The sequence below is a fragment of the Nematolebias whitei genome, chromosome 9 (genome assembly GCF_014905685.2).
Source record: "Nematolebias whitei isolate Nwh7 chromosome 9, NemWhi1, whole genome shotgun sequence".
Classification (NCBI taxonomy): Eukaryota; Metazoa; Chordata; class Actinopteri; order Cyprinodontiformes; family Rivulidae; genus Nematolebias; species Nematolebias whitei.
Genome location: NC_056506.1, coordinates 20667646 through 20683015, shown reverse-complemented (window position 1 = coordinate 20683015; position 15370 = coordinate 20667646). Strand labels below are relative to the sequence as shown.

The window sequence follows — 15370 nt, the reverse complement described above, 5'->3', positions numbered from 1 at the left end:
AACCCTTCCCACACTCTTGTAATATTCTAAACAATGTTTCTAAACTCTGAAGCTCTTAAAAAAAGCACAGAATGTCATGATTTCAGCTCCCTGTCTCCGCTGCACTCTGCCATCGCGCTCTTGGCCACGCCCACTTCTCATCACATGCTGCAGGAGGAAGCTCCGGAGCTGTGGACTGCACAGAGGTGTAGGAGGGAGCTTTTTCTTAAGTTGTGAGCTGCACACAGGTACAGCAGTTGCTGAATAATTTATAATAATTTATTTTAAATAAAAATCCCACGCTGATCGTGTGGCTCATCCATCAATCAGCCAATTGTGTGTCATGTCCAATCTTACTTTGAAAAACCGCGATACAGCAAGTCCGGGATAAACGAACCGAGAGGCAGCGAGGGACTACTGTATTCCCAAGGTAGTAACTGAACGTTGACAACAGATTAAAACTGGTGTGTAATGAAAACAACCTAACATATTTACAAATGAAGACATTTGGGCAAGACAGCATCACTGGTTCTGGACCCAAAAAGGACAAAAACAATGGTATACTTGGGTGTGACTAAAAAAGCTCAAAACTCTGTTTTAAGGTTGTTTTAATCGTATACTCCACACAGGAGTGAAAGCGTGGTAAAGGTACACAACAAGCCCCTGTAACACATTCAGCTCTGAAACTGTCTGTCTTTGCTTGGCAGGGTTTGTGCAGTGTGCAACAGTCCAGGATTCACTAATAATGAAATCTGATAGTATCCGTGGCAACAGGAAATACAGGTCTGAGGTAAGACAGGATCAGAAGTCATTTAAAACATCAATTCCTGTTTCCCACTCATGTGTAAGTACATCAATAGAGCTTTTTAAACTCCATTAGAGAAGTGGCTACATATCTGGAGGAGATGAAGCGTCCACAGGTGCAGACTGAACAAATACACACGGGTTTATTCTCTGTGCCTCCAGGGGCTTGGTAATTTATCAGAGTGGTGTTTACTGCAGGGGATAAAGTGACCAGACAGCCTGGTCCACACTTTTACTGTCACACCTGTGTCATGAATGCATAATGTGTCACTGTCTTTTAAAAACAATGGAAGGAATCTGGAATAAATCCTAAAGAAAATGGGAGAAAATATCACTTTTGATTCAGACTGTAAAATAAAAGTGAGGCAGATTACTCGTATTTTAAAAATCAAAGTTACTGTCCAAAAAAGCAAGTAACGGCACACCATTTAGAGTTTTAACTGTACTGTATACATTGCTGTATGACAGCAAATAAAAAATGTAGTTCGTTGACGTCATGAAAAAAATGAGTAATCCTGGGAAAAGGCTGCGTTAAAGACCGCGGATATAATCTGATCTGAAGAGGAAAAGGTGTCAATTTTGTTCATGACTATTGACTTACCTTACGTTGAGATATTCACATTATGTCTGTTTCTGATCAAGGCAATTATTTGGTCTAATCTAACTGTAACTACTTAATTAGATTACTGTAGTTACTGTTATTGTAGGTGGTGCCTTCAGGTGTGAAGTTACCCAATGTTATTACAAGTTATTACATGTTAATACATGTTATTACATTTCTGGAAGAAAATACAGCTGAAATTGTTCAGGTGAAACATTAGTTTGCAGTAGTTTTGTTGTGGATATGAGCTATTTGATGTGTTTTATACGTTTTCATTTTGTGATATACAAAATATTGTATATAAAATATTAATATTGACATGTAAAAAATAATCAGCTTTCTACACATTGTAATTGCACAAAATTAACAAAGAAAGATTGCTGGCAGAAGAATGCTTTCATACTCTCACTAAAGATTTTGTCAGTATACTGTTGAAAACATTCGGGAAATAAAATAAGAGCAAATCCCCGTGACCCAAAAATGGAAGAAGTGGGTAAAAGATAATGGATGGATGGATGGATGAATAAGAGCAAATCAAATGATATTATTTTCCCACTTACTACAAAAAATACTACTTAAGCATCAATTAGAAAAATGAGAAAAGTTTTTTTTGTGTGTTGAACTTCAAAAACCATCATTTTGGTTTTAACAGGCATTTGAAAAGCACGAGCAATCTGAGTGAGTCAGTCATTAGTTATATTCTGTCCACTTCTCAGGAAAACAAAAGTTAACATTTCTAACCTCAGTGTGGGAGCATAGATACCTTCACGAATACGAAGAAGGCATTTGGATGATGGCGTTGTATTTGAAGTTTCCTCTAAGTAAGCACTGAATAATAACGGATGTGGTCTGGGACGCTGTGCCCCTCTCGATAAGCCGTCACCTGAAAGCAGCCTCTGAACGCTCCTGCGGTATTTAGGTGGAAAACAGAGAGACGTTTCTCGAACATGGGGACAGCTTTTAGATGATGATGGAAATAATGAAATGTATTTCTGCGGTTTGACCTTGCCTAGCAAAAAGCATTAATTTGTCAGAAAGGGTAAATGTGTAATTAGAAGTCCTATCTCTGTATTCATACTTTTAAAAAAAAAGAGTCTATATTTAAAATGAATAAATAAAAACTTTACTTATTTACTGAAAATAGTAAAATTGTTTACGTAAAATTCCAGAATAATTACATAATTTTTAATGCAAAACCCATTATTGTTGTTGTTGTTGTTATTTGCCTGCCCACAGAAAGGTGAAAGGTGGGTGATGCAATAATGTTTTTGACCATGTCTGTGTGTGCATGCATTTGTCTGTTTCCAAAATATTTCATGAACCAACTAGACAAATTTTAATGACAGTTAATGAAAGTCAACTGGTTTCAAGATGGCTGCCGCTGCCAATTAACCTTAAAAAACAGCTTTAAATTCAATTGAATTTACAGACATCAAACTAAATTTAGACGTGGTAGTAGCTAAGAGTTATTTGGAACACAAACCCTGAGTGTGACGTCTCAGTATTGCATCAGATTGTGCTGAACCATCTTCAAGGTTGGACCAAAACACTATAACTCTGTCATTTCTCAAAACAACAGGATCTTCGTCTAAATCTCTGGCATGAAAGGTGAGAGGTGGCATGTAGCGGCACAATATTATCGGCATGGTATCGGCCGATATTAGCGTTAAAGTTCAATATCGGACATCGGTTGCTCCATCAAAATAAATCACCAATATAAAAGGTGCTGTATTTTGTATGAAAACCCAATGACAAGGATGCCTGCAGCGCCAGCACAACGTGATGACGTCATGTGCACCTACCTGATCTGATCACGGAGGAGAGGAAGAAGTCAAAATGTCGGCGGTGTGGAAGGTTTTTTGTCGTTGAGGATGTCGGATTCCGAAGATTTATGGACTACATTGAGCCTCGCTACATCGTCCCCGGTCAGAGACATTTTTCAGATGTAGCCTTACCTGAGTTACAAGCCTTCCTTTCCAACGTCATTAAGAAGCTAATAGCCAGTGACTAATGCTAATAACATTTAACACTTTTCATTTAATATAAGTTAAAGTGCTATACATATCATATGGCTGTTACTGAATATATGTCACCAGCTCTTACAGCTGTTGCACAATTTTTGTAGCAAATAAGCCTAAATAAGAGAGAGGGATATGTTCTGACAAAGGAAAGTATATAAAATATCGGTATCGGGTATCGGTCAAATAAGTTTTAACATATCGGCCAAAAAATCCAATATCGTGCATCCCTAGTGGCATGCATTCCTTCATGGATAGAAAGACCTACAATTCCTAAATGTGCTGCGCCTTTAATATAAGTCATCTCAGAATGACAAACTTAATAATTACAATGTGTCATGTCACCCTAATTACAATGTATCACAACATACTGTAGCAAAATAAATAAAAAGTATGTAATAGAGGTGTTTTAGAAGGTCACATCAAAGGGCTTGAGTGCCTAATACAGACAACGACAATGTAAAAACCATTTCAGACTTGAAAGAATTATAAAAAAAACACGCATCACATTTTCCCTTTGCGGGAGAGAACAGAGAGGGTGGTGATGGGAGAACCCCTGATGTCTGAGTAAGTACTGACTCATGTCAGGGTTGAAGTTCTTGGAGCATGAAGTGGGTTCACGTCCATGGTGCAGTTTGTAGATAACATTTCAAAATGCAAAGGAGAGCTGCACAACTCTGAATCTGTTCTTGCCTTTACCCAAGACAAATCTGAATTGGTCTGAATGCAAAATGCAGAACACCATGAACACCATGAACACCATGAACACCATGAACACCATGAACACCATGAACACCATGAACACCATGAACACCATGAACACCATGAAAAAGTCTCGTACCAAAACTGACGGTTTAGGACACATTTTGACTGTGATGAAGACACTGATGAAGACGCTGATGGAGCAGTCACAGTCATGAGTAAGGGGTTCCTAAACTTTTTGCCATTTATTTAAGTTAAAAAAAAAACATTTAAATTTGATAAAATTTTTACTATTAAATGTTAAAGCCAATTTACAAGCTATAACTTTGTATTTTTTCAACTTGTAAAATAGAACTCTTTAATTTTAACCCATTTAAAATATGGCTCAGGTGGGATGAAAGTAATTTAAATATTAGAGAAAGTAAATTTTTTGAAGAAAATATAATTTGTTGTTTTAAATAGTTTCAAATGTGAACTGTAACATGGAATTAGTCTTCAATTTTTTAATTTTATTTCTTTGTAAATTAATATAGTTTCTGCAGAAAGATGCTTTGTTAGTTTTTTTTAATTTTTACTTTTAAATTTACAAGCAAAACTCCTTCATTCCAACCGATGTTGATAAATTGACCAGCTAAAATACAACCTAAATATGCTTTCTTGTTAAGATGATATGGGAGTGTTCAAAATAATCAGAGGATATAAGAAGTTATAACCTCAAACTAAGCTATTACAAATAGAAACCGAGAGAAGAGTGAAGTTATTGCTCTAAACAAATTACTTTGCACAGTCAACATTCAGAAAGCAGCAAGAGCAAATTAAAAAAGAGCAGTCCACAAGTTAAATTTAATGACAACCGAACAGTCTCGCTCCATTTAGAATAATAAACACACACTTTGACTTCAGCCTCTCTGCTCCTATTTCTACCCAACCCGATTAGGCTGAGCCCAGCATGGTTGCTAGGCAACAATAATTCATGGACCGGCAGTAAAATGTATGTTGGTATGAAAATATAACAAGGAGGTCGAGATATTGAGAGAGACAGAGGAAGAAGTAGAACTGAGCTGAGCAAAAGAGACCTTCCTTTTAGGAAGACTAAAATGAACTCTGTTTTACAATTAACAGACAAGTTAATCACATATCTGAATTTAAAATACAAACAAGACAAATTGCATTTCCTGTGAAAATGCAGTGTGAATGCTTATTGCAGAAGAAACTGCTGGAAAACAGCTGAAATTAGCTAAAAAAAAAAAAAAAAAGCTGAAAGGAGCATAAAAAGCTGAAATTACCATAAATGTTAATTAGGTTGAAAGTACCAAAAATTACCATGAAACACTTGAACTTATCTGAAAACAGCTGAAATTAGATAAAGAAAATGTTAAAAATGTAGCTGAAACAGTAGAACAAGCTTCAATTAGCAGAAGAAAGTAGAAAGAACATGTGCCTAATTAGGCTGCAACAAGCAGAAATTATCTGAAAAAAAGCTGGAATTAGCAATAAACAGCCAAAAAGCAGCTAAAAAGCAGAAAAGGAAGTGGAGAGAGCACAGGTTTTGCTGAATTAGGCTGAAAAAAGTTGAAATGAGTGCAAAACGTATGGAATTAGCTGAAAAGGCTAAAATTAGCATAAAACAGCTAAATAGTAGCTCAAACAGCAGAAAAAGCTGAAACTTCTAGAAATAAGCTGAAAGGAGCATAAAAAGCTGAAATTAGCAGAAATAAGTTAGAAGAAGCACAAAAATTTTGTAGTTAACTGAAATAATCTGAAAGGGGAACAAAATAGCTGAAAAAACAGCTGAAAGTAGCTGAAAAATTGTTTACATTTGAACAAGTAAGCTGAAAGAAGCTGAACCAGAACAAATTGTGAAAGGAGCAGTAAAAGGTTATAAACAGATCGAAAAATGTGAAGGATGTAAAATGAGCTCAATTCATTTTCTATGAGAAAAAAATGGCAGAAAAGGCTAAATATTCCAAAAAGCTAAAGTTGCACCAATACCAAAAGTCATAGCAGGATTGTCCTGACAGAGCTGAACATTTTGATTTATGATTTGTTGTAGATTGAAAACTGCGGGACGAGAATCAAGCTGAAAAACCTACGAAAGAAAAATGGATGACAATAGTGTGAATGCTTCATAAACATTCGCACTAGAAAGTATCTGTTGTTGTGTTTCATATCCAAACAGACTCAAATCAGGGTTGAGAGCTTCTAGGTTTGTGTGTTTCAACTTAATATTTCAGCAGTCACAATTAATGCAGAGATGAAGGAAACAGAAGAACTGAAAGATCAAGAGTGGGAGGTAAGAAAGTTTTGTTCTTAATCAAAACAGCAGCGACCTGTAATACACATACTGACACTTACAGACCTCCGGCACAGTTATGAACAGCCAGTTTCTATGACAGAGAACTAACTGCGAGTCTTGGGCACAACTTTCATTTCTTGTATGACAAAGTCTGTCACATGGGAATGTCATCGCTAAAAGCAAGATTTTCACTTTACTGTGAAATGATAACTAAAATCTGAAACAAATGTCAGGTTGACCAGCTGCTACGACTGGCCTTCAAATAACACCGCCCCGGGCAACATGTCGTTTCATACTGTTACAATGAGTGAAATATAAAAGAATACAGGTAAAACATCACTGCTGGCTGTCAGCTCAGATCTGAGATTCTCATTTAACTTCCAGCGGGTGAAGTCAAAGTCCATTTGATAAAGAATAAGCCGACTTTCGAGTATCAAATCTACTCAGGGCAGCACTTTCTCCCTGTTGGAGAAGCAGCTGAGGCAAAGCAACGTTTACATTATTGTAGTGGTGAAAGGATTAATGGAGGCAAACGGTGTCAAAATCTTTATTAAAATGTTCTGAACTACAAGAGCGTTAAAATGGTGGTGCTGCTCATATTTATGCACGGTTGTTTAAGATTATCTCAGCGGTACCAAAACAGTCAGTCTGGTTCTGGTAGAACTTCTGGGTTACAGTGATTCAATTCAATTCAATTCAAAAATACGTTATTAATCCCAAAGGGAAATTAAGTGTTGTCGTAGCTCATCATCCTGGTTTCATTCAAGAGTTGTTACATGTAGATGCTGATAGCTGCGGGCAGGAAGGATCTCCTGCAGTAAAGTCAAAGAATCTGGCCACAGATACCGGTCAACCCGGATCCAGCTGTCAGATCCGGTGGGCCTTTCGGTCCTCCTAAGCAGCAGGACTGCCAGAATGCCGGGCAGAATTCCTCCCTGAGTGGTGGTCACTCCTCCCAGCAGTCTGCCGAGCTCCTTGTCACCACGGACAGACAGCTGAAGGTGCCCGGGGATGATCTCGGTCCTCCTGTTGTCACGAGCCAAGTTTCTCACCAGCTCCAGGATCTCGGCGGTCAGGTACTCGAGCAACCGCCTCCAGGTTGACGGGAATTCGTCCACGGCACCTCCTTTTCAACTCATATGGGATTTGGGGCTGTAGTTGAGGTATTTGAGCATTTGAGATGTTAATCAGCTGCTTTTGGTTGGTAAAAAAAAACCCCACCTTGTTGCCATGGTTACGCATCATAACAAATGCCTTAAAGTAAAAAGGATTCAGTAAAAAATCCTTCCAGCTGCACAGCATCCGATACCAGACGAAGTAATCGTCCAAAAAAAAAAAAAAAAAGCGATTTACATCCAGAAAAAAAGAGGAATTAAAGTTTTCAAAAGCAATAACTCAGAATGAAAGTAACTGAGCTGCTCCAACATGTAGCCACCTTGAGCAGCGCAATTCTAGATAAATTCAGATAAAGAGTTCAGATAAAGCTATCAACAAATTTACCCTCCACCCCACACACACATTTTTTTTATTTTTTTTTTGACAATTAAAAAAAATTGTCCTCTGACAGTTCATTTTGAAGTTGTTTCTAATGGTACCAAAAACACAAACATGAAAATAAAAATATATGTACAAGTGTTCATCTTGAGTTATTATTAGGGAAATGGTTATTTACTTTATGCATCTAATGTTAAACTTTAACAAAGGCATATCTGAATACAGCACAGGTACGGTGAGTTCAGAACAATGATCATATGTACCGGTACTCACTCCATTCAAGCAAGCAAAAGTTACGGCTGTGTATATAAATACCTTGGAGCATAACATTTTATATAGTATGAGGGTTTTGATGCAGATCTAGTTATTGTGGCATTTTGTTTTAGTTTGTGCACCGTGAACACTAAGAACCCTCAATTGTTATAATAAGTAAACTTCACAAAGTTACTTAACTCAGCTAAAACTGTCAATAACAGTTTAACATTCTTGTCTGTAGACGACAAGCAGATAAATCGCTACATTCTAGCGTCATGTTTCTCAGTCTCTGCACTGCTGAAGCATAAAGTCAAGTTTAATTTAAGGCTTAGCATTCCTTGAAGGAATACATACTTTGCATGCTGCTTTTCACACCAAAGATTTAAACTAAAACCTTTTGATGAGAAAGACAAACAAATAACACACACAAACAGAAACGGGTAAACACCTCATCACCTTTGGAGGTGGGCAAAAAGTGTGTACTTTTTGGAACTACTCACCACAGACAGAGTACTGGTCATGGGTCCGCCTCCAGGGCTGAACGTGCCACTATCTTGGTTCAGAACAGCAGCTCCATCCTGCCTGCCAGGCATGCCAGACAGCTCCACAGCTTGCAGCTGGAAGGGGTGGTGGTGTGGAGCTGAACTGGATGGGGGCTCCACAGAGTGGTACAGTCCAGAAGAATCATGGGGCAGGTGAGGGGGCAGCATGTGGTCTGGTAATGTGGGAGGTGTGATGGGTGGGATGTTGAAATCCTCATCGCTCAAACCATTCACTGGATATGACTTAAAAAACAAAACACACAGGCAAGAAAATGTGATCAGAGCTACTTGTAAATCAGCGCTTTTAATTAAAAAACAAATAAATAAAAACAGAATTTATTGTTTGCCCTAAAGAACCGTTGTTGATGCGTGACAAAGTCATGCTTGGGGCATGGGGTGGATGGGCAATGTTGCCCTCAGCAGAGTGACAACTTGGAGAAAATCAATAAGAATTGCACAGATGACTGTAAGAGACCGGAGTGTCACATAACATTACTGTCAGAGATAATAAATGGGAGAGATTGTTCAAAAAGACCCATTATAATTAACTCGGAGTGTAAATCCAGCCTGAACTACCACTCTGTACTTTTCTTGTAGGCACTTCTTCTTCAGCCTGAGCTCCTATCGCAGACTAATTATCACTAATCACTTCTAGTAATATTCTATTTTTTAAGTCTTGTGAACAAATGTTCCTTCATTCAGCAGTGGAACAATACAATGATTTAAATGTAAAACCCTATTTTGCCTACAAGAATTGAAACAGACCCCCCCCCCCCAACTTTTTTCTTCATAAAAATACATCCTCACTGCAGAAGAAAAAATCTGGAGCAGTCTTGTATATGATTCTGTGAGCAGAGACACGTGAGATGGAGACATGAAGAAGGAAATGGAGTGAGAGAATCACGCAGGAGGAGTGAGGGGTAAAAAACAGGGGAGAGAAAAGAGAAAGAGGCAATGCTAGAGAAGCCTTCTCATACTAATCTGACAGAGGAGATCTTTTATAGAGACTGACAGCCTTTTCTGCTTGGCTAGCCACACCAGTCTTTCCATCTCGTTTTCTTTTTGCTCTTCATCTCTCACCATCCTTCTCCTTCAAACCCCTCACTTGTGCACTTGCTCCCCTAATCTCATCCTCAATTTCTCTTTCATCTCTCACTTTTACATTTTCTCTCACTCGTTTCTGCTCTATCTCAAGCCCACTTGCAGTGGTCTGTTTTGCATGACTTGAGAGCAGAGTGATGAGTTAGAGATTGAATTGCATTTATATATGATCATTTTATAATTCACAGCAACCGTGGTAAACCACGACCCTATCTGATGGTTTCACCACTTTAAAACAACTAGTGGGAGACGGAAAATAAAATTAGCAATAGGCGTACATACCCAACAACTACAGCTTCAATTTTTTTTAAATAAAATCAATCCACCTTGGTGTCTAATTTTTTTACAGGACTTCATGTTTGCATGTTGAAAATGTAGCATATCTAACAGTTTCTTCTCTTGAAATATGAACACCCCAAATCTAGCCTTACCTGCAAACACTAGCATTGCTGGCAATTTCTATTACCATACTTTTCATTATACAAGTTGCACCTTTTTGCATAAAATAGCATACCCCTGCGACTTATACGGCAAAGCAACTAATTTATGTTTTCCCCTCATATTTATAACCCAATTCTTGGCTGAGATCTGACGATTTAATTCATTCTAACATGGAAAATATTGAACACTACCATTTTCAGCTGCTAGAGGGTGCTCGAGTAATATGGCAAGCCAAGTGCTCATTAATAGGTAAAAGTGGCTATTAATGAGACACTTGTCTTGCCACAGTAAGCCATCTTTGTCTCGCTCCAAAACTCCTGGAGCAAACATCAAATTAGCATTTTGCTGCGCCGCCCAGGCAAAATGCAGTTGATTTGACCATTAAAGTGCATTTATTAAGAAAAAGGTCAACTGAGACCTTTACTATAATGTCGAGCAAACAAATAATAGTTTTTAGGTGGTTATTTTGTTAAATTCTTGTTAAAGTCCTCCCATGCACGCTCCTGCGACTGCCATTTGGCAGCCCATCGATTTTTGGCACAACAGCGGCCCATGTTTCCGAGTTGTCGGCGGTGATGCATAATAGCTGCCAGCACGGTGGCGCAACTGGTAGAGCTGCTGCCTCTCAGCGAGCAGGTCCCTGGTTCAAACCCTGGTCCAGGGGCCTTTCTGGGTGGAGTTTGCATGTTCTCTCTGTGCATGCGTGGGTTTTCTCCGGGTGCTCCGGTTTCCTCCCACAAACCAAAAACATGCATGTTAGGCTGATTGGTAACTCTAAATTGTCCCTAGGTGTGAGTGAGAGAGTGAATGGTTGTTTGTCTCGTTTGTCTCTATGTGTCCCTGTGATGGACTTGCGACCTGTCCAGGGTGTACCCCTCCCCTCGCACAGTGATTGCTGGACATGGGCACCAGCGACCCCCGTGACACAAAATGGAATAAACGGGTAAAGATAATGGATGGATGGATGGATGGATGGATATACGGTGGTGTGACGTGTATGGCGGCAAGTACGATAATAAATTTCTGATTTATAATACCGTATTTTCCGCAGTACCCGTCGCTCCGCCCTATAAGTCGCATCAGTCCAAATATGTCTAAAAAAGTGGGAAAATCCATAAATATGTTGCTTCGCCGTATAAGTCGCATCTATTATACGTCACCACTGACAATTCGGAAATGCGGACCGTGTTGTGCCAAAAATCAATGGGCTGCCAAATGGCAGCCGTAGGAGCGTGCACGGGAGGACTTTAACAAGAATTTAATAAGATTAACACTTAAAAACTATTATTTATTTGTTCAACATTATAGTAAAGGTGTGTCTCAGTCTACCTTTTGCTTAATAAATGCACTTTGACAGTCAAATCATCTGTATTTCAAAACCAGATTCGCAGAAGCAGCGGGCACGCGCAGAGGGACAAGCCTCCACATTTCTACAAAATTTAACAATATAAACACCAAAAAACAGTTATTTGTTTGCTCGAAATTATAGTAAATGTGTGTCTCAGTCTAACGTTTGCTTAATAAAAAGGACTTTAACGGTCAAATCATCCATATTCGCTGCCTCGGTGCTCCAGGAGCGCGCAGACAGGGAGGAAAAAAAGGAGGGACGAACGCTGCTCATTTCTTTGAAATTTAACAAGAAAAGCATCTAAATCAATTATTTGTTTGCTTGATATTATAGTAAAGGTGTGGCTCAGTTGAACTTTTACTTAATAAATGCACTTTAATGGTCAAATTAGCTGCATTTCGCCAGGGCGGTGCAGCTGGTTTGACTTGCTCTAAGCAGCAAACAAAATGAAGGTGGGGGCAAGCTAATTGTGTCATTAATAGCTGATGAAGCTTCTCAGTCATCCAGGACATGGTATATTCAAAAAAGTTCAAGACAAAATTAATAAAGTATAAAGTAAAGTATAATAAATAGTCCAATTGTTTTTGTATGGAACTTTTTTGAATTTGTCATTGTAGCCACGTTTACCTATTACATGACACAACGGCATGCCTTACTGCTACTAATACTCTGCCTCCATCTAGTGCTGAAAATGGTACTGATCAATTTATTTTTCAGTCAGTATGAATAAAAATTGTCATATCTTAGCCAAAAATTTTTTATAAATATGGCAAAAAATCCTTAAAGACGTTGCTTTGGCCTATAAGTTGCAGGACATGTAAACTATGCAAAAAAAATGTGACTTATAAGCTGAAAAATATGGTACTTAATTTTACCATTTTAGGTTTTATGAGTATAAAAAAGCTCCACTGGTAATGAGTGCAAAAAAAACAACAAAAAAAACCCCACTAGAACAAAAGCACTACTTATAAGAACCTGTGACTTGAGAGATTTTTGATTTGCATGTTTAGCAGTAAAAGATGATTGCTCAAGTGAGCAATCATGAATCTTTACATCAGACATAATTTCCTGCTCTATAATGTGTTATTTAAATACATAAATGCTCAAATTGATTTTTTTTTTTGCTCGTTCTATTCATGTTTATAGAAGAAGTTGGGTACCACCAGGACTCTTCCTGGAGCTGGTCATCTAATCTGAGCGATTGGGGGAGGAGGGCCTTAGTCAGGGAGGTGACCAAGACCCTGATGGTCACTCTGTCAGAGCTCCAGTGTTCCTCTATAGAGAGAGGAGAACCTTCCAGAAGGATAACCATCTCTGCAGCAATCCACCACTCAGGCCTGTATGGTAGAGTGGTCAGACGAACACCACTCCCTAATAAAAGGCACATGTCAGCCTGTCTGGAGTTTGACAAAAGGACCTGAAGGAGTCTCAGACCAGGAGAAACAAAACTCTCTGGTCTGATGAGACAAAGATTGAACTCTTTGGTGTGAATACCAGGCGTCATGTTTGGAGGCAACCAGGTAATCACCAGAACCATACCATCCCTACAGTGAAGCATGGTGGTGGCAGCATCATGCTATGGGAATGATTTTCAGCAGCAGGAACAGACTAGTCAGGATTAAAGTAAAGATGAATGCAGCAATGATCAGAGACATCCTGGATGAAAACCTGCTCCAGAGCGCTCTGGACCTCAGACTGGGGAGACGATTCATTTTTCAGAAGACAACGACTCAAACCACATGGCCAAGATCTCAGAGGAGTGGGTTTAGGACCACTCTGTGAAGGTCCTGGAGGGGCCAAGCCAGAGTCCAGACTTGAAAGAGATAGATTTGTTCCTCAACTCAATCCTGTCTCTGAGTCTACAGACAGTCCTTTAACTTCATGCTTGGTGTTTGTGCTCTGACATCACTGTCAGCTGTTAGACCTTCTATAGACAGGTGTGTGTTTCCAAATCAAGTCCAATCAACTGAATTTACCACAGGTGAACTCCATATATGTAGTAGAAACATCTCAAGGACAATCAGTGGAAACTGTATGCACCTGAGCTCAATTTTGCGCTTCATGAAAAAGGCTGAATACTGAAGTAAATGTGAGTTCCTTGTTTTCTATTTTTAATAAAATAGCAATAATCTTTAAAAAAATCACATCGTCATAATGGGGTGGTACTGTGTGTAGAATTTTGAGAAAATAAATAAATTTAATACAGTTTGGAATAAGGCTGTAACATAACAAAATGTGTAAAAAGTGAAGTGCTGTGAATACTTTCCAGATGCACTATAATATGTTCAGATGCTGATATTCCCATACTATTCAAACCTAATTTTCCCAAACAAATGTCATGACAGTTTTAAGCACTATTAGGTAGTTCAAAAATTCAAGAAAATTTTAAACCTAGAAAATATTACAATAAAATTCAAACCATTTTAAAATATCTAAACCTATGTACAATCTTGCAAACTCTGTTAGCTCTCAGGGCTCATTCTGGGCAATAATAAGTGTACAAATATGACGACAAAGGGTGCTAAATTTGACCAGCTGAAGGTGATTCCAAGATTAATTATCAACTTTACACCAAACGACCATTTATCAAGCACTGATTCATCAACAAGACCAAAATCTTTTTCCTGGTCTCACAGTTTATCCTGATGGAAGTCAGAGCTCTGCATAAATTACACTGCATGTCTGTTTTTTGTCTGTCTCTCAGACTCCCTCCTTTTCTTACTTTATCATTTCTTCAGCTTCTGCATAAATTACTCCTCTTCCTCTCTCTCTCTCATTCAAGTCAGTACAAAAGCCTTTTACTCGTGCGCTGGGAGCTTCTAGAAAGACTAATGTAGTGAGGATTAAGTCCTTTCACATGTGTTGTGTTCACATCACATCTGCACTTGTCACACCTCCATGTTCATTTGGTACAATATGGAAAAGCACATATGGACATGAGTAATAAGGTATACAATGACGAGCTTTAAAACTAATGTATGTGCAGCTGGTGCATGAGTCATCTGTGAGACCCACCCATCTAATAATCATTAAATCACATTTGATCATAAATATCTAACATGTATTAACAATTATTTTTAATGCTTACTTGTCAGAGCACATTTACATAAATTATGTAAATCTCTTAAAATATTTTTCATATTTTCACTGTCCTGGGCACTGTTACAGTTAGACATATTATAAAACCTTTAAGTTCATGGTTATTGTAAGGTCTTAGACAACTTCTCACAGATTTAATGCATCTACACCTACTGTATCAGTGGTTTTTAAATAACATTCAGCAAGCAACATCAAAATGCTTTTTTCTTCAAGCACATGTTTAAAGAAGAAAAAAAACAATTTACTCATTTTAGAGTGATGGATCAATAGATACAAATAAAATACATTTAATACAGTGCTGGATTTATGAAATACAAGAAAAGATTTAGATTTTCCTTTTTTTTAAAGTTCCACCTGAAAACAGCATCATAAACCTGTTGCAGTTATAAGTTCAACATTATAACTGTAATATAACATTGAGTTAAGGACTTTATGTTGAATATCATAAAAAATTATATATGTATTTTAAATATATACATATATATATATATATATTTATAAATTAAATAAATAAATATATGATATATTATATCTATAATTTTGTGTAGTGTATATATATAAAAATAAATACATATGTATATATATATATACATATATATATATATACATATACATATATATATATACATATACATATATATATACATATATATATATATATATATATACATATATACATATATATATACA

The 15370-nt window shown here is 37.7% G+C and overlaps 1 protein-coding gene across 1 annotated transcript in view; it reads right to left on the bottom strand.

The window, feature by feature from the left end:
• tox (thymocyte selection-associated high mobility group box) overlaps positions 1-15370 on the bottom strand; it is a gene marked incomplete in the record, with an annotated part of 66735 nt that overhangs the window by 19263 nt on the left and 32102 nt on the right. The window contains 1 exon segment of the mRNA XM_037681544.1: positions 8650-8934. Coding sequence (XP_037537472.1) covers positions 8650-8934 — 285 coding nt within the window.